General features: G+C 54.4%; 1 protein-coding gene and 1 gene segment (V, D, J or C); both read left to right on the top strand.

Annotated features, from left to right (window-relative positions):
- Positions 1 to 12,753: 12,753 nt before the first annotated feature.
- On the top strand, positions 12,754 to 14,255 carry LOC129195226 (uncharacterized). Its single transcript, XM_054801061.1, has 3 exons — positions 12,754 to 12,805; positions 13,330 to 13,693; positions 13,994 to 14,255. The coding sequence occupies exons 1-3, from the start codon at positions 12,754 to 12,756 to the stop codon at positions 14,253 to 14,255; spliced, it is 678 nt and encodes a 225-aa protein (XP_054657036.1).
- Positions 14,256 to 16,506: 2,251 nt separating this feature from the next.
- LOC129195225 (T cell receptor alpha variable 10-like) lies at positions 16,507 to 18,364 on the top strand. The segment is given in 3 exon segments: positions 16,507 to 16,552; positions 17,346 to 17,655; positions 18,292 to 18,364. Coding segments are annotated over 3 exon segments (429 nt in total).
- The last annotated feature ends 752 nt before the right edge of the window (positions 18,365 to 19,116 follow it).

Raw genomic sequence — 19,116 nt, 5'->3', positions numbered from 1 at the left:
ATGGCAGTTGATGTAAAGAGCTGCTGTATCTTTGCCTTCTCCTATCTGCATGACTAATGATAAACCAGAACAAATGCAGACAAAGAAAAACTCGACCCAGGCAGCTCCCAGCATGGGGCATCCATGGGCCCTCAATTCCCCTGTGCTCTCTGAGGAGACAGCCCCAGCCTCAGCCTCATATCAGCAGGTGTCTCATCTACCCCACTGGTAGAAAGAAAGAGTGCATGACTACCTCCCTGGTGGTTGCCGTGATCTCCTTCAGGGAGACCTGGGGATCTGTAACCAGCCCTCCCAGCTCCTGTGCAAGAAACAATACCGCGGCAGAGGATTGTGTGTCTGCTTCCAGCCCAGATTCCTGCAGGCTGCAAATGCTGAGGTCTGCAGACTGAAAAGAGCTTGAACCAATGAAGTTGCTCCCAGGTTATCTGCCAGTAAAGGTATTCTCTTCAAAAGCCAACCTCCCACCCCACAAAGAGCAGCTGAGAGGAAGAGATTTTGTATCAGTGTGTCAGTGTTGCAGTTCACATATCTGTGTTGAACTAGTTGCCTCCCCTCTCAGTAGCTTTGCCTTCCTCCTCTTGTGAGGAGTTTGAAGATGTGTGGGCTCAGAAAGTGGGTCGAGCGTCTGCTGCCAAACCAACCCTTGAGCAAGGCCTTGGGCAGAGGTGTTTCAGCAAGTTCAACACTTTGCTGCAGCAGTTCAGTAGGTCCCCTTCCACAGGGGAGGGAAGGTGGTCTCCAACCCCTCTGTGCATCAAAGCAGTCATTTGGAAAGCTTCTGGCCACCCTTGGGTCACACAGGCAGCAGCCCCAGCCTCTCTTCCTGCTGTGCCTCTCTCCTGCTTCCCTCTCCCCTCTGCACAGAAAATTGTGCTAGCCTTCAAGGTCACCTGCTGAGCTACCTCCTAGCAGACCTCCATGCAGACTAGGAGGCACATCCATGCCCAAGAGGAGACTGCCGGCCTCCCACTGCCATACTGCAGTCCCATGGCTGCTCACTCGAGGTCACCACTGATCAGGCTCCCCAACCACAGGACATGCTCAAGAGGGCATTTCTAGGGAGAGGCAAAGCATGGCAGGCCACTGGCTCTGGAGCAGCCTTCCTCAGTTCCCAGGAACAGTGCCTTAAAAGGGCCGACAGCACTGTATCCCACACTCCCCGTACTCTGCAAACAGTGAAGAATCCCCTTTTGCCTCCACTCTGAGCACCCCACCCTAGACTTACACCTTGCTCACTGAGCGCTTGGGACAGTGTCCAGAGAGGGAAGGACAACACAGAAAGAGGCTGGGCTGCAGCAAAACTTTCATGCCACAAAAGACAACAATGAAGTTAGTATGAGAGTTGTGCCACCGTGAAGAGAGCACCGGGCACAGTCAAGATTAGGTATCCTTTGGCTGTAGCAGAGTTCCTGCAGGATGTCCCTCGGCTTGCCCTGAGGAGGCAGGGGTGCTGCAGGTCCCTCCTAGGCTGGCCTGGGTAGACCAAAGGGGATGAGAAGCCAACATGGAGAGGAGAGAGCAAGGACAGAGCAGAAGGAGGGAAAGGCAGGCATGACCCATGCTTTCAGGCTGATCCCATCCAGCCTTACATTGCAAGGAGAGTCAGAGATGCTCGATCTCTCTGAACGAGAATGGCCAGGAACTCCATCCTCCCTTCACTCACATGTCAGCACACATAAATATACATGAGCATGCACACCCAGGTACAGAATCACAGAATCACAGAACGGTAGGGGTTGGAAGGCATCTCTGGAGATCGTCTAGTCCGTGTTCCAGTTTGTGCCCGCTGCCCCTTCTCGTGTCTCTGGGCACCACTGAAAAGAGTCTGGCCCCATCCTCTTGACACCTGCCCTCTAGATATTTAGAAGCATTTAGAAGACCTCTCAGTCTTCTCCTCTCCAGGCTAATCAGACCCAGCTCTCTCTGCCTTTCCTCATAAGAGAGATGCTCCAGTCCCCTCATCAGCTTTGTCCCCCTCCACTGGACTCTCTCCAGTAGCTTCTTGTCTTTCTTGAACTGTGGAGCCCAGCACTGCACACAGTATTCCAGATGTGGACTCACCAAGGCAGAGTAGAGGGGGAGGAAAACCTCCCTCGACCTGCTGGCCACACTCTTCTTAATGCACCCTAGGATACTGTTGGCTGCCTTGGCTTCAAGGGCTCATTGCTGGCTCATGGTTAACTTGTTGTCCACCGGGACTCCCAGGTCCTTCTCCGCAGCATTGCTTCCCAGCAGGTCAACCCCTAACGTGTACTGGTGCCTGGGCTTGTTCCTCCCTAGGTCCAGGACCCTACACTTGCCCTTATTGAATTTCATTAGGTTCCTCCCCACCCAACTCTCTCGCCTGTCCAGATCTCGCTGAATGGCAGCACAGCCTTCTGGTGTGTCGGCCACTCCTCCCAGTTCAGAATCGTCAGCAAGCTTGCTGAGGGTACACTCTGTCCCCTCGTCCAGGTCATTGACGAGTACGTTGAACAAGACTGGACCCAGTACTGACCCCTGGGGCACACCGCTAGCTACAGGCTTCCAGCCAGATTCTGTGCCACTTATCACAATCCTCTGAGCTCTGCCATTCAGCCAGTTCTCTACCCACCTCACTCACCACTCATCCCACCCACACTTCCTAAGCTTGCCTACGAGGATGTCATGGGAGATGGTGTCAAAAGCCTTACTGAAGTCAAGGTAGACAACATCTACTGCTCTCCCCTCGTCCACCCAGAAGGCTATCAGATTGGTCAGGCATGATTTCCCCATGGTGAATCCATGTTCACCACTCCTGATAACCACCTTCTCCTCCACATGCTTATTGATGACCCCCAGAATGAGCTGTTCCATCACCTTTCCAGGGATGGAGGTCAGGCAGTCTGGCCTGTCGTTTCCCGGGTCCTCCTTCTTGCCCTCTTTGGAGACCAGAGTGACACTGGCTTTCCTCTGGTCCTCAGGCACCTCTCCCGATCTCCATGACTTTTCAAAGATGATGGAGAGTGGCATAGCAATAACACCTGCCAGCTCCCTTGGCACTTGTGGGTGCATCCCATCAGGGCTCATGGATTTCTGAGAATCCTAGAATGCTTTGGGTTGGAAGGGACCTCAAAGATCAGGTAGTTCCAACCCCCCTGCCATGGGCAGGGACACCTTCCACGAGACCAGGTTGCCCAAAGCCCCATCCAACCTGGCCTTAAACACTTCCAAGGAAGGGGCATACACAACCTTTTTGGGCAACCTGTTCCAGTGCCTTACCACCCTCACAGTAAAAAAATTCTTCCTAACATCCAATCTAAATCTACCTTCTTTTAGTTTAAACCCATTAGCCCTTGTCCTATCACTACATTCTCTGATAAACAGTCCCTCTCCATCTTTCCTGTAGGCCCCCTTTAGGTACTGGAAGGCCACGATTAGGTCTCCCCGGAGCCTTCTCTTCTCCAGGCTGAACATTCCCAACTTTCTGAGCCTATCCTCATAGGAGAGGTGCTCCAGCCCTCTGATCATCTTTGTGGCCTCCTCTGGACTTGCTCCAAGAGCTCAGTGTCTTTCTTGTACTGGAGACCCTAGAACTGGATGCAATACCCCAGGAGGGGTCTTACAGGAGCAGAGTAGAGGGGCAGACTCACCGCCCTCCACCTGCTGACCACGCTATTTTTGATCGATCCCACTGTCCTTGTCACTGACAAAGATGTTAAACAGCGCTAGTCCCGGTACCGACCCCTGAGGAACACCACTCCTCACTGTTCTCCACTTGGACACTGAGCCATTGACCACAACTCTTTGAGTGCGACCATCCAGCCAATTCCTTATCCACTGAGTGGTCCATCCATCGAATCCATGTCTCTCCAATTTTGAGACAAGGATGTCATGCGGGACAGTGTCAAATGCCTTGCACAAGTCCAGGTAGATGACGTCTGTCACTCTTCCCTTATCCACTAACGCTGTAACCCCGTCGTAGGCGGCCACCAAATTTGTCAGGCATGATTTGCCCTTAGTGAAGCCATGTTGGCTGTCACCAATCACCTCTTTATTTTCCATGTGCCTTAGCATACCTTTCCAGGAGGATCTGCTCCACGATCTTGCCAGGCACAGAGGTGACACTGACTTGGACCTGGTGAGGCCCTGGTGAGGTCGCACCTCTAGTACTGCATTCACTTTTGAGTCTCTCACTACAGGAAAGACATTGAGGTGCTGGAGCATGTCCAAAGAAGAGCACCAACACTGGAGAAGGGTCTAGAGCACAAGTCTGCTGAGGAGCGGCTGAGAGAACTGGGGTTGTGCAGTCTGGTGAAAAGGAGGTTGAGGGGAGACCTTATTGCTCTCTATAACTGTCTGAAAGGATGTTGTAGTCAGGTGGGTGTCGGTCTCTTCTCCCAAGTAGCTAGTGATAGGACAGGAGAAAATGGACTCAAGTTGCACCAGGGGAGGTTTAGATTGGATGTTAGGAAAAATTTATTCACCAAAAGGGTTATCAAGCATTGGAACAGGCTGCCCACGAGTGGGTCACCATCCCTGGAAGTATTTATAGGAGGCGTAGATGTGGCGCGTAGGGACATGGTTTAGCGGTAGACTTGGCAACGCCAGGTTAATGGTTGGAACTGATGATCTTAAAGTTCTTTTGCAACCTAAACGATTCTGCGATTGTATGCCCTGGGGAAAGGCCAGGCACCACAGAACAGCTGTGTGGGGTTGGGCACTGGCTGCTGTTGTTGGGGCGCCCTGTCTAATGGAAGCTGCGTGTGTGTGAGACGCATGAGGGCCCTGGTGTGCGGCCTGGCCAGGCTGATTTCAACAGCAACCTGTGAGTGGCCTTAGCCCTGCACATCTGTGTACCTGCGGGGCTGTGCAGGGAACTCTTTAGGGGGTGGAGGGTGTATAGGGTGTAGAGGTGGAATTCCCTTCTTGACCTCTCCGAGCCTCCAGCAGTGCTGGGCTCCTCACTGGGGGATAGCAGTGATTGGGCTCTGCATCTGCAGGAGATGGCTCTGAGGCCAAGGGGCCATATTGGAGCAGAGACACCAGAATGTAGGGCCTGATCACCACTGGCTGTGGAGGAGCTGAGTATGTCTTCCTCAGCTCGGAGGGACAGCGACTGGAAAGGCCCCACTGCCTTGTGTCCAACCCTCCCATTGCCCTGGGAATGGTGAAAAGTCTGCTTGTGTCCTCCCCTTCTCCCCCACCACCCAAGGCAAAGCCTGTCATCCTTGGAAACACGAGACAATGTCCTCCAAGAAAAGGATTGTGTGGAGGCAGAAGCTGTGATGCAGAAAACTTTAATGACTGTGAAGGGGGAAACAAGTTCAATTGTAGAGGAGGCTGCCGGTGCAGGGACAGCACCAGTCTGTGCCCATTGTCCACAGTGGAGATCGCACAAGGCATACATCTGCCAGTCCCACAGAGGGAGAGGGATCAGCAGGTGCCCCAGGTTGGCTCTGGGGGTCTTTAACCACCTAACTTTACATCCCCTCAGATGCTGGGCACCCTGAGCTGCTCTACATCAGTTGTGCTCACAATGCTGAATGTTGGAAGGGACCCCTGGAGGTCATCTGGCCCACCCCCACTTGCTCAAGCAGGGCCACCTATTGCCAGTTGCCCAGGATCGTGTGTAGGTGGTTCTTGAGCATCTCTAAGGGGGGAAACTCAGCCACCTATTCCAGTGCTCAGTCACTCCCACAGAAGCGTAGAACACTGTTGCCCTCTCACCAAGGCACAGGCACTGTGCAGATCCCATCCACAGAAGAGTTGACAGTTGAGGGTTTGGGTATTTTTTTCTTCAGAGGAAACAGCTCTATTCCTCATTTGAACTGTCAAACACTAAAACCATACCAGTTGTTTATTGCATGTGAACAAATACCGGGAGCTTTCACATCCTTCTTTCTCAGGCTGTAAACCAAGGCATTCAGCAGCAGAGTGAGAGCCATGTAAACAACTGCCACCGCTCTGTCTAGTGACCATTTTGAGGTCACTTCGCACGTAGGTGAAGGCACACGGGCCATAGAAACAGGCCACAACAGTGAAACGGGAAGCATGTGTTGAGACAACTCTGCACTTGCCTTCCACACAGCAGAGTAGCAGGATGCTTCTCGCTCTGCACCTGTAAAAAGTGAGGATGAAGAGGAAGCAGGCAAGGACCACACCACCAATACAGAAGATGATCATGGCCTTGTTGTCAGAAGTGCCAGCACAAGCCATGGCCAGGAGATCTGGTGCATCAGCAAAGAAGTGGCAGATGTGCCTGTGCCCACAGTAAGCCAAATAGGAGGTGAGCATTGAACGCGGAGCAGGAGGCAGGCAACCGGCCAGACGCACACAGCCTGATGCTTGACGGCCCCATAGCACAGAGGGCTGCAGACAGCCAAGCAGTGGCCATGGGACATGCGAGGGTAGAGGAAGAATTGGTCCCTGCCCAGCAACTGAGAGGAGTACAGCTGGGCCATGCAGCTGTGGAAGGAAATGGGTATGCCCTCTGACCTGAGGAAGTTCTCCAGCATCTTTGGAAGAAAGGCACTTGAGAAGAGATACAGAATCTTTGGCCTTCAGTCATTCTGAGATATGCTTCAGGAGCCATAATTGCCTCTTGATGGAGGACATCAGTGTTGGGATTTCCATCCTTCCGTTTCTACACTTTTGTCAAGACTTTTCATGCAGGCAATCGGATATGAGACTGTAGTGGCTGCCAAGAGACATTTCAATCAATCAGAAGGGATGAGATTGACATGTAAAAAATACTCTCCCCCCTCAGAATGGCAGCCAATTCCTGAGCACAAATTCTCTGGAGGGACCCATGAAGCAGTCAAGAGCTCTGCCTTCCCCTTCAGCTCTCTTGGGAAGTGCACCAAGTAACCTTGTCCTTGCTGATCTTCACATGCTCCTGCAAGCTCTGTATCAGAGCAATTTGATCTTCCTCAGACAGACACCATTCCACTGACCTTATTTCTGTGCTGACTGCCCTCAGCTCCCACATGCTCAGCTCCAATTTCTAGCCTTGATGCATTCAGCAGCATGGGCGACTTTTCCCTGCTACTCCTGCCCATGCATGCTGGCCATGACCCCTAGACTGGACAGTGGAGGGGAGATGAAGGTGGAGTAGCAGCTATGGGCCGTCCCAAGGGATGTTCCCTGCTTTACCACTTGTGCCATTCTGCAAAGCAAACTATCTTCCAGAACCCCACAACCACCTCCTGCAACCCCAGTGAAGCTCCAGCCATAGCAAGGAGAATGCCCTTCCTCAAGAGCTCATGGGGTGCTGACCCCTCAGGGCATCCTGCCTTTCTGGGCCTTTCTGGGCAGAGAAACAGCAAAGTAAGGTCTGATGATCACTGGCAGCAGAGCATGCAGGGATGTCTTCCTCAGCTCCAAGTGACAGTGCCCAAAAGAGGAGCCACTGCAGGCTGTCCCAGCTTCCCATTCCTCTGTGAATGGAGACTTGTGCCCTCACCCTCCTCCACCACAGAGTAACCCCCTTCTCCTTTGGCAGCATGGGGAGTGTCCACAGAGGGAAGGACCACAAGGCAGCCAGGCTTGAATGCAGCAGAACTTCAATGAGTCAAAAGAGGGAAACAATATCACACCAAGTGATGGACAGCAGTGCGGGGCACACCAAGGTCAGCCAATCGTCTGCAGTCCTTGGCCATGGAAAAGTTCTTACATGGTGTCCGAATATCTGCACAACAGGTGGGAACGGATGCTCTGACCAAGCAGGCTGTGGTGGGACTTTGCTGCCAAGGGGAACCAAACCAAAGAAAAGGGAAAGAGAGGCACAGCCATGCCGCTATTCTGAAAACACATCCAAAATCTTGATCGTCTGCCTAGCACCATCTTCTGAGTTCCTCAAGGTCTCTCAGTGGGGTGTTTCTAGCATCTTTCTCAGAGGAGGCACCTCCTGCCACCATAGAGGCTGGAAATGCCAGAGAGGTCACAGCACCCAGAGGTGATGGGCACTCCATCACAGCTGAGGATGCTGCCAACAGCAGCAGAGGTGGACGAGCCCACAAGGGTGTTCTGTGGGAAGGAGCTGAGGATGGGGCCGGGCAGGGTCACCACCACAGCAGGCGGCTCAATGACGACGGTGGAGTTCTGGCACTGCCTGACACAGGGCTCATTGCAGCTGTTGGCCAGTGGGGTCGGGCCACATGGCCGGCATGGCAGGCACTGGTTGTAGCAGGACATGTCTCTAAGGGTGGAGGTGCACCTGGAAGAGAGGGCAGGGAGGAAGCAGAGCACAAGGGTGGGTGAGGAGCAGCCTGCTATTTTCTGTGTCACAAAGGAGCCAAGGCCACTCCTGAGTGGGGAGCCGGAAACTGTGCCAGGAACCACACGGTCTTCATCATCCTATAAAGAGCAGCCTGCCTCAGACAGGGTCTCTCCTAATGTGTATACAAAACCCACCTCAGCCTCGTACCAGGCTCTGTGTAAGGAAACCGTCTCTGCACTTTCCTCTGTCATGACAAGAAGATCCAAACTCCAGGGCTGGACAGAGCCAGTATCAGGTGGGATGCCTATCAAGTGGAGATCTCACTTTGGACGAGCAGGAGAAGGGGCTCCAGACTCACCTGGTTCCCGAGGAGAAGGAGGCAAGAGAAGTGGATGAGAGAGCAGGGGCTTGGGATGGCTTTTATACCTGCCCTGTGTTGCCGCAGGACCAGAGGCACCCTTTGCAGAGCTAACAATTTTCTGACAAGCTCATCTTGCATGCAAACCATCACAGCTAATGATACGGGCTGTGCTTTCTTTTCCAACACTGCTGCCTTTTCATTTCCAAGTTTGTGCCACGCCCTTTCCCTGATGAAGGCTTCTTCTGAGCGCTGGGATGAAAGGCTCCAGGATTTCTAGGGAAGGAATGCAGCAGTATGGGCAGAAGACTCAGCTCAAGTGCTGGACGGGTCCAGAGCAGGCAAGTGACACAAGCCTGAGTCCCTCTGTTGGGACTGTTTGCAGTGTCGTTCTTAGGATGAAGCCCCAGCAATCCTCAGCTGGACAACCATGGGATCCCGTGCATGAGGACGTGCCACATCCATCTCTTTCCTTCCCTCCTCAGCTCACTCTGATGCTCACTTGCTGTTGCCTCCGGAAGTGTTTGGGTTGTGCTGCTAGGTTTTGACCCCATCCTGCCTAACACTCATCAGTCCCCAGGGGTCCTCAGCAGAGTCCGTGGTTCCTTGCGTTCCTACATGTGTTCTTGTCTTGTGTGTCCTTGTATGCAGCCAGGTTTGTGTGGATGCATGTGGGAGCACAAATCTCTGCATGATTCCGTGCTGGTGTGAATAAGCATGGGGGGGGGGGGGTGTCCTTGTGTGTCCCTCATCACAAGGGAATACGCTGCTCTTTGCAGGGACACTCTCCAGTGCTCTGTCCATCAGCGCCACAGAGCAGCAGATTCCCAGCCTCAGAAGGAGCCAGAGTGCAGATTGAACGGCGATGGCACCAGCCTGCTAGAGATCTGTCCAGGGAAGATGCCCTGAAATGCCACCCCTGCTTCTTGAGACCACTTTTCCCAGCCTCTCCAAAGCTCACACTCCACTGCTGCTGATTCCAGGCCCCAACAAGGATGGTTTCACTCCAGCTTGAATCCTTAGTCTACATTCAGTGCTCTCCCTAGCAATAAAGAGTTCCAAAGGATGGGGTTTGCTTTATGCGCAAGTAGAAAGGCTGACGAATGCTGCTGACCATGTGCTGGCCATCCCTGAGTGGATCTGCTTCCACTGCAGTCTTGGTGGTGCCTGGGGTGGGACACAGGTCCTCTCTCATGTCCATGTCAATGTCAAATGTACTTGTGCAGTTCATCAGGCCGATGCTGTGCCAGGCAGGCACTGAGACTGTGGATCAAACAGGTACTGAATGAAAGGAACGTGAAGCCTGATACTGCTTCCTGTGAGTGGAAGGACCAACCCTGTGGCTTGCGCAGGAAAGCAAATGACTTGACGGCCACTTTGGACTTCAGCCTACAAAGACATTAATGCGCTGCACTAGAATCTCATTTTATTATTGAAAAAGAGTGGAATCAGGTTTGAGGCCATGTTTCCCAAAGTTTGCTACTCTCCCAGTCATGTCCAGAACAGACCCTTTTCTGACAAGGGCTGTTGTGCACAGTGGGTAAATTTCTGAAGCCCATCTCCCCTCCGGAATGTCTGTCAGCCTGAGCTCACGTCTAAGTTGCACGCAGTGCAGCCAAGGGCTTCTCTCCTCCCCTTTAGTGACCTTCATGAGATCAGTGCCAGGGAGCTCTGCTGGGAGAGCTCAGCCAGGGCTGATTCCCCTCTCCATGGAGCTGCTTTTGAGCTGAGGCTCTCGTGTAGCCAAGGGCCAACCTCATTGCTTTCTCAGGAGGTCACAGGCACTGTGGAACCAGAGTAGGGCAGGAGAGGAGTGTACCTACAACTTAGAGCTTTGACACAATTCTTCACTCCTTTATGATCAAATTAGTGAGAAATGGATTCAGTAAGAGTATGATAAGGTGTGTGGGAAATTGGCTGGATTACCAGGCTCAGAGAGTTGTGACCATGGTGCAAAGCCCAGCTGGCCAATCCTTATTACTGGGGTCTAGCAGTAGAGACAAAGTAGCAGGAGCAATAGTGTTTCATGTTTTCATGAACACCATGAGTAATGGGCAGTGGGGAATTAGCAGCAGGTGTGTGGATAATACCTGGGGAGGTAGTACGTGTCGGACACAGCTCCTATTCAGAGGACCTGGACAAGCTGGAGACATGGGCTGACTGGAAGCTCACAGAGGCCAAAAAGAGCAAGGGCAAGGTTTTTCTCCTGAGGGAGGAACCAGCCCATGTGGTCATGCAGGCTGGGGGCTGGCTGCCTTGGCAGCAGATGCACAGAAAAGGATGTGTGGTTTTAGGAGACACCCAGCTGAACGGGAGACAGCAGTGTGCCCTTGCAGCAAACAGGACCAACTGCATCCTGAGCTGTGTTAGTCAAAGTGAGGCCAGCAGGTGCAGGAAAGTGACCCTGTCCCTCTGGCCCTTGTGAGACCACCTCTGCAGTACTGCATCCAGGTTGGGGCTCCCTGGTCCAGGAAGGATATTGACAGAGTGAAGTGAGTCCAACAAAGGCCACCAAGTAGATTAAGGGGGCTGGCAAACATGATGTGCGAGGAGAGTCTGAGAGAATTGGGCCTGCCCACCTTGGAGAAGAGCTGTCTCAGGGGAGACCTTCTTGCCTTCTACAGCTACTCTTCAGAGGATACAGAGAAGATGGACCTGGTTCCTGGAAGTGCCCAGGAGGTAGAACATGAGGAGTTCTGATAGTTGGGGTTGTCCAGCCTGGAGAAGAGAAGGCTCTGGGGAGACCCAAATAGCAGCCTTCTAGTATCTAAAAAGGCCTACAGGAAGTGTGGTGGCCACCAATTATAGAATCATAGAATCATAGAATGGTTTGGGTTGGAAGGGACCTTAAAGATCATCTAGTTCCAACCCCCCTGCCATGGGCAGGGACACCCTCCACTAGACCACGTTGCCCAAAGCCTCATCCAACTTGGTCTTAAACACTTCCAGGGATGGGGCATCCGCAACCTCTCTGGGCAACCTGTTCCAGTACCTCACCACCCTCACAGTAAAGAATTTCTTTCTAACATCTAATCTAAATCGACCCTCCTTCAGCTTAAACCCATTACCCCTTGTCTTGTCAGTACACTCCCTGATAAACAGTCCCTCACCATCTTTCCTGTAGGCCCCCTTCAGGTACTGGAAGGCCGCAATTAGATCTCCCCGGAGCCTTTTTTTCTCCAGGCTGAACCAGCCCAAGCTCTGCTGCTTGTTAGATGCTCTGTTAGTTGTCAGGGCATATCCAGCATTTGAGCTGTCAGGATGAGACTTGTAGGGATTAAGTCCAGTCACCTCCACACTCCAGGGCCCAGGAGCCCAGGACAGTCCCTCCTGGCCCAGGGACCTTCCTTCCCCAGCCAGCTGTCCTCTGGCTGCCTTCCCCTTCATTCCTGCCCTGCAGGGCTCCTGCAGCCAGACAGGGCCTTTCAGGCTGGCTGAGCACAGGATGGCTTAGGGCTCCGTGGAAATTCTTCCAGTCCCCTCATGGCCTTGCTGGGCCTTGTTACTCTCCCTGGGGGCAGGCCTGCTTCTGGAATCCATCCCTCTCATGTCCCAGGTCCCTGAGGTGGTGGTTATTTCAGGGAGGTGATTTGCCACACTGCCGCCTTAGCTCTCACCCTCTCTCTGTGCTGCGCCTGTGCTCCATGGACGTAGAGTGCATCTCCATGCCTGCAAAGCAGGTGGGAGATGTCAGGCCAGGTCCCTGCTTTTGGTGGGGAAGTACTTGTGCCATGCACAGCATGACGGTAGTACTGGTGCCACAGGGAAGTCCCAGCCCTGGGCAAAGACACAACCGGGCTGTGCTGTCAGAAGAAGTGCTGCCTCTGCCAGCAGGGATGCTCTCTGTGGCAAGCCAGGAGAGGGTGAGCCCAGGGTGCTGAGCCCAGCCATCCCTCTCCCGTCCCGCCAACCCCGGCCCTGACTCCTCCGTGGGCCACGGCCGCGGCCAGAGCCCCGCTGCCGCCGCTCTCGCCTCCCTCTGCGCCCCACAAGGGCCGAGGCGAGATCTGGAAAAACGCCATCGCAGGGCAGGAGAGGGCAGGAGAGGGGAGGGGAGGGGAGGGGAGGGGAGGAGAGGGGAGGAGAGGGGAGGAGAGGGGAGGGGACGGGAGGGGAGGGGAGGGGAGGAGGGAAGGGGAGGTGGCGAAGAGGAGTATCCGGAGCAGAGAGCCGGGGCTGGCGGGGGGCAGCGAGGCGCGGGCGGCAGAGCGGCGGGATGCGGCGGTGCCGGGGCGCAGGGCTGGCGGGGCTGGCCGCGGTGCTCCTGGGTGCGTGGGGCTGGCGGTGGTGGGGGCGGGGGACCGGGCCGGTGCTGAGCTTGGGGTGTTCCCCGCAGGTCCCTGGAGGCTGCCGTCCCCTCTGGCTTCTTCACGGACCTCGGCTCCCGAGCCATCCTCCCGTCCATCTCTCCCTCTGCTACCATTCCACATTCCCTCTGAAAACTCAACGCTCTATTCTTTGTCGAACACTCCCCATTTTCTACTTCCCCCCGTGCCTTTCCATATAATTCATGCAGTCATTCCCTCCCACTTGCTACTTTCTTTCTTTCCTTTATCCCCCTTTTCTCTTCAGTGACTCCCCTCTTCCACCTATCATTCGTACCTTCCTTTCTCCACCAAGTATTAATGGGCACTTACTGCACATTTGGATATCCTCTGAAAACCCGTCTCCTCATCATCTCTGTATGGTCCTGGCTGCTTCTGCAGGATTTCCTCCGGGAAACGGCAGGCAGGACTGGGCAGAAAGCAGGTTTTGAAATTTTTTTCCCCTCTCTTTTTCTGCTTTCTGGCAGTGGCTGTGGGCAGAGCCCAGGTGCAGCAGGAGCCGTCGGCAGAGACCACCGAGGGCACCGGCATCAACATCACTTGCTCACACCCCAACATACAGACAGGAGACCTCATGTACTGGTACCGTCAGCTCCCGGGCCGAGGCCCCGCATTCCTCGTGAGCGCTCTTAAAGAGTCCAAAGAGGTGCCGGACCCGCCGGGGCGGCTGTGGGTGGCGGCAGACCGCCGGTCCAGCGCCCTGTGGCTCGCCCGACCCCGGCGCGGGGACGCGGCGGTGTATTACTGCGCCCTGAGAGACACGGGGAGAGGAGCCGGGGCTGCGGCCGGGCACGAACCACGAAGCAGGAAGGGCGGCGGGCGGGGCCGGGCGTGTGTGTCGGGGGCGGGGGGACAGCCCCGGCCGGGCCCGCCAGGGGGCGCTGCCGCTCCGCCCGCCGGGGCCGCCTCGCCCCGCCCGGCCCCGCCCGGCCACGGGCCCCGCGCCCCTTCCCCCGCCCGACCGGCACCGGCACCGGCACCAGCATCGGGCCCGCCGAGGCTCCGCAGACCCCGCGCCACGCAGCCCTGCCAGGGACGTGCCCCCGACGCGGATCCGGAGACGCCCCCCGGGCAGAAACCTTCTCCCGCCCCTCACCCCATGCTCACCCCCGCACTCCCACCGGGGCGCAGACAGAAATCCCCCGGCACGGTGCCGGCAGCGGAGCAGGAATCGCGGCCGGAGCGGTGGCGGTGTCCGGCGGTGCCCGGGCAGGAGCGATTGCAGCCGCCGGCCCCGCTGGCTCCCGGAGAGGAGCAGCGCCTTGCTGCTGTGCAGGGGGAGGCGGGCAGCAGAGATCCTCCTGCCCACGGGCAGCCGGACAGCCCTCGCTCCTGCCGCAGGGACCGACCAAGGGGGCATGGCAGCGCCTGGGCATCTCTTTCATCCCACTGACATTGCCAGGCCCTGGTCGAACAGAAAGACCCAGCTGAACCACTGCCAATACAAGGCCTTGCTTTGAAACCTCAACCAGAAATGCTTTCTTGGTAACTCTGTAAATCAGCTCTGAGACACAGTTACAAACTGATTCCTCCGGCTCCACAGTCCACTTCCCGATTGCTCCTGTGGGTGTTGGAGAGGCATCCTTTCGAGCGCGTAGTTCTACCTGACCACCAATGCGAGAACGAGATACTGATTCTCACAGACACCTACAAGTGTATCCCACAGTGGCTAGTGCTCAGGACAGAGAGCTTGTTGCACAGGATTCCCCTTCACCTCCAATTAAGAGCCTTTGGTGTTGAAGTGAAGTCCAGGAGGTAGGAGAGAAGCTTGAGCTGGGCACTTGTTGAATGACACATCTGAGACTCAAGGTCCAAGCTCAGCAGTGAGCCACAAAGAGATTTGCTAAGTTGCCCTATGGGGCTGAAGGTCTGAGGTGAGTGAGAACTGGAAAGAGACCCCTGATCACGGGTTCCTGGGCCCCTCCAGTCCCCAGTGTGGCCTGTGTGGCTGTAGGAGCTGGCTCAACTGTGAACGTCCGTGTTCACAGGCTTCCAAGGCAGGCAGGAAAGGTTCAGCCCTCTTCCCTGCTTCAGCTGGGGACTGGTGTGGCAGCTGTCGCTGTATTGCAAGGGAACTGCTTTGCAGTCACTGGAGAGCAGAGGGCAGTCCACTGTCCTGCTGCCATGGTCTCGACAAACAACAAGATGCTGAAGGCCTTGTGGGAGCAGGGTTGTGAATGGGGGCTGCTATGCTGATAACCTGCTTCCTGCAGTCCCTGCCAAGCGTGTGAGCAAAGGTCCCTGGGTGAGAAGTGGCAGAGGAGCCCTGCTCCAGACATTAAAATCAAGTGGCCCTTTTGCTTGCCTGAGTATTGGGGTTCTGGGGCCCGGGGTGGGACAAGCAGCTGGAGGTTGTGGGTAATGTGGGTAGGCGAAGGGACACAGAGGGACTGCCTGTACAACAGAGAGCTGTGTTGCAGAGTCTTCTTCCTGCCAGAGGGAGGGAGCGTGTCTGTCCCTGTGCGGCTGTTTTCTGCAGCAGATGCTCTTTACAGTTGTGTTTCTCTTCAGGTGCCTCCTCTATGGCCAGAGGTGAAGGGAAAGAGTGTGCAACACCTGGGCCCAGGCACTTCCTTGTGTGCCTGGTCCTTTCTCCATCCGGACACTCCCAGGGACAGGGTGGACATGGGTGGGTGCAGGGGTGCCTTCTCCATCTCCTGCAGGGCTGGGTGCAGGCCTGTGCAGCTGGCTAGGTGGTTGATGTCAGGAGAAGTTTGTGAGGGATGCCTGTCCCTTTGATGGATGTGTCATACTGAAACCATGAGTCTGTAATCTCTCTGGAGGGCTTTGAATCAAAAAAAATTCACTCAATAGCCAATGTGATTATTAAGCAGGTATCCTTTATTGCAGTGCTGGGAGTCGCACCGGGATATTTCCATGAAAATGCGTCTCAACGAGAAACAAATTGCACATGATTTATATTACATAACAGTTACATATTCATTAGGTTTCTGATAAATTTAATACATATTAATTATTATTCCAGGAACTCATGAATATATGCTACTGTCCTGATATGCCTGCACAGTTTCTTTCTCGGGTGGTCGTCAGGGGTCGTCCTCCTCAAATCTTCCTCTTTCTCCTCTTCTTCAGTGTACACAGCTGGGTGACCTCTTCTTCATTTCTCCATTTTGCAAGCTCAGCAACCTTGTTATCTGTCCTGCCCAGATGGTCCCAGGCTTGTTGGCATATCGGGCCCCCTTTATCAGGATGCCTCAAACTTTTTGTCTTTTTTCTAGTTCGTACCCAAGGACTGTTCCCTAATTTGCAGCTTCTCTTATCTGGTTTCTACATTCCAACTATTTTACTAATTGTTTTCTTTCATACTGGAGCATGAGACAGGTGAACCCTGAGTTTGTGGGGCCTGACGCAAGTGTTGCCAAATTATATATTCTCTTTTAAAATTGTTCTACGCTAATTAGTTTCCCTTATTCAGCTTTCCCAAGACGGGTCCATGGTAGAGTTTGGGGGAAAGACCCAAAGAGGCCTTCCTGGAGCAGCAGGGAGAGAGTTTTGCTCCACCCTCTGGGCTGTGGTTTGGAGGCCTCTTTGATCTGGCAGAGGCAGCAGAAGATGGGAAGTTGCAAGCATCAGGACCCTCGTGCTGGCAGGTCCTTGGGCACCCCACGAAGGGAGAGCGTGACATGGTCCTCATTTTCCTGGCAGCCCTGGTGGAACTGGCAGACTTTGGTGAGATGTGACTTTCAGGCTGGGGAGAATGAGGCAAGGGTTTGTGCAGCTGGTGGTGGAAGCGGGGAGACGTGAGTCCTGACTCCCCAGGGAAACTGGGAGTGTTTCTGTAGGGAGAGCAGGGGCTGCAGACGGGTACTGCAAATAATCTGGGACATGTCAGGAGGAATGGGCATAAGAGGAGGAACATGACCTCACTTTACATTGGCAGGTACTGAGCATTCCTGAATGTGCCGCTAATACATAGGCAGCCTGAAAGAAGGAAAGCTGCTAGGAAATGGAGCAATGAGGCATCCAGGAGCTTCTCTCCTAGATGTATTGCAGACAATGCTACCAGTCTCTGTAGGGGTGGTCGTAAACCTTGGGGGACAAACAGTGAAGGCTAACTCGGTGCAAGAGGAGCTGAAATGCCATACAAGGACAGGGCAAGGTCAGAGGACGTGTTGTGCCATATGGAGGAGCTGTTCTAGCAAGAAGATATGGTCAGAGGTGGGAGAGGAGCAGCTCACGTCTTCTACTGCTGAAGGAGAGACGAGCAGTTAACATAGCTCAGAGGCAGATATGGAGAGAATCAGTGGACTGAAAGACCAGCATGAAAAGCAGGGAGATGGGGGTGGGGGGGTGAGAAGTGACAAGAACCTGCAGAAAGAAGTGTGCAGGGACAAACAGCTCAGCATTTCAGAGGCTTCAGAGAAAAGTGAGATGGGAAGTGGGGACAGTTAGCAAGCTGATGAAGTGACAGATGGACACAGACACAGGCAAGCAAAGCTGAAAGCTCCTTCTGGCTTTACAGGTCATGCCCAAAAGGACTCTGTGCTCCAGTTCCCAGCAGAAATGACCATCCAGGTGGGACACAACGCGACTCTGCACTGCAATTTCTCCACCAGCTATTCCAATCCATACATGTTTTGGTACCAGCAGTGCCAGACTCAGTCCCCTCAGATGCTGCTGCGGGTGGACAAATGGAAACCTCAAGTGGATTCAGGGAGGTTCTCCTCTACACTGTCTGTGGAGACCTCGCAGGTGTTTCTGCATGTGCGGGATGCCGAGCTCCAGGATGGCACTGCCTATTTCTGTGCACTGAGCCCACAGCAGTGCCCACAGTATGCAGCACTGCACAGAAACGTGGGGCATGCTCTGAGGGGCGCTTCCCTCCCTGCCACTGCTTGCATATAGCTCTGAGCTCAGCCTGCCCAGCAGTGGCACCTGGAGGCTGTGGTGAGGCTGGATCTCTGCCTCCCTGGCCTGTGCTGCTGTGTAGCACATGGCAGCGTGACTTTTACAGCTGTGTCTAGATCCAGGGTCTTTGATGATGAAAAGGATCCAAGAAACCTGACCTGGTGCAGACCCATTGCAGGTTACACCACGCACAAGCCAAACCAGGCATGTAAATGCCCTCTCCTTAAAATAGCTGGTACACTGGAGTGAGTACTCAGGGCAAGCAACCTATCAGCTTGTCTTCTTGTTCCCTTTCCCTGTGCCTCCACTGATGGCCACAGCTGGAGAAGGAAGCTTTTGTTAGGAGACACAACTGCTCTTATGGTTTTGCCACGTGGCCATAGTAGCCCAAGAAGGGAAGAGCTCTTCCTTGCCCAGCATCTGGATGTCAGCTAAACCCTCAGCAAGTGAAAAGACCCATCAGCCAGACACAGGACAAGATTCTCTGTTCAAGCCCTTCCTGTACTCGTCCACTGCTGGAGAAGGGTCCTGCTCTTTTTCATGTCTCTTCTCCTTCTCAGGGGAATCACCAGTGCTGGAGGGAGCCCCTATGTTCCTGAGTCCATGACAGTTTCTCTGTCCAACAGCTGGTAACCACATCTCTGTGATCTTGTTTCCTCCCACAGGCAACAGGAATGGCTCTGGGGACGTATTCCCAGGCAATCCCACCCCAGCACTGCATGTGGAAGCTCATCTGGAGGGTGCTGACTTTCCAGCTTGATCTCACCCTCTGAGTTGGAATCTGTTACTCCTGAAGCATCATCCAGGTCACCTGAGAAGCCCCAGGGTACTTAGTTGTTGTCCTACTGCTGTTCCAGGATGGCCTGCCTCTCCCAAGTGATGTGGGTCTGCTCTGCCAGCCCTGGTGGAGGCTTTGCGTGCCCCTATTTATCTCAGGGGACTCTAGGCAGCATTGATGGAGTGTGGACAGCAGCCCTCAGGGGCCTGCACTCCACTGTGTCTCAGGTCCCTTGAACATTTCATGTCCTGCTTGTGGTTGATCTCCAGGGCTGCAGAGGGCTTCAACACACCGCAGACACGATTCTCCCCGCAAACCAACATCATCCCTAAGGAGGATTGAAAAGCAGTGATGGCTACCTGGGGACAGATCCAGGCTCAGGTAAAATGCTGTCAGCCTGTGTAGGAATGGCCCAACTCGTGAGGGGAAGGCTGGGTCAGTGCAAGGAGCGTTGAAATTCCTTTCTGCCTGTACAGGTGACGTGCCCAAGGACTCTGTGCTCCAATTCCCTCCAGAAAGGACCATCCAGGCAGGACACAACACAACGCTGCACTGCGATTTCTCCACCACCGATCCCAATCCCTACATCTACTGGTACCAGCAGCTC

This window comes from Grus americana, chromosome 22, assembly GCF_028858705.1.
Source record: "Grus americana isolate bGruAme1 chromosome 22, bGruAme1.mat, whole genome shotgun sequence".
Lineage (NCBI taxonomy): Eukaryota > Metazoa > Chordata > Aves > Gruiformes > Gruidae > Grus > Grus americana.
This window is presented reverse-complemented; position numbering and strand designations above follow the sequence as displayed.

Coding starts and splice junctions, on each gene's coding strand:
- LOC129195226 (XM_054801061.1), top strand. CDS start 12,754: ATGCGGCGGTGCCGGGGCGCAGGGCTGGCGGGGCTGGCCGCGGTGCTC. Junction 12,806..13,329: donor GCTGGCCGCGGTGCTCCTGG/GTGCGTGGGGCT, acceptor GCTTTCTGGCAG/TGGCTGTGGGCAGAGCCCAG. Junction 13,694..13,993: donor GGCGGCGGGCGGGGCCGGGC/GTGTGTGTCGGG, acceptor ACCGGGGCGCAG/ACAGAAATCCCCCGGCACGG.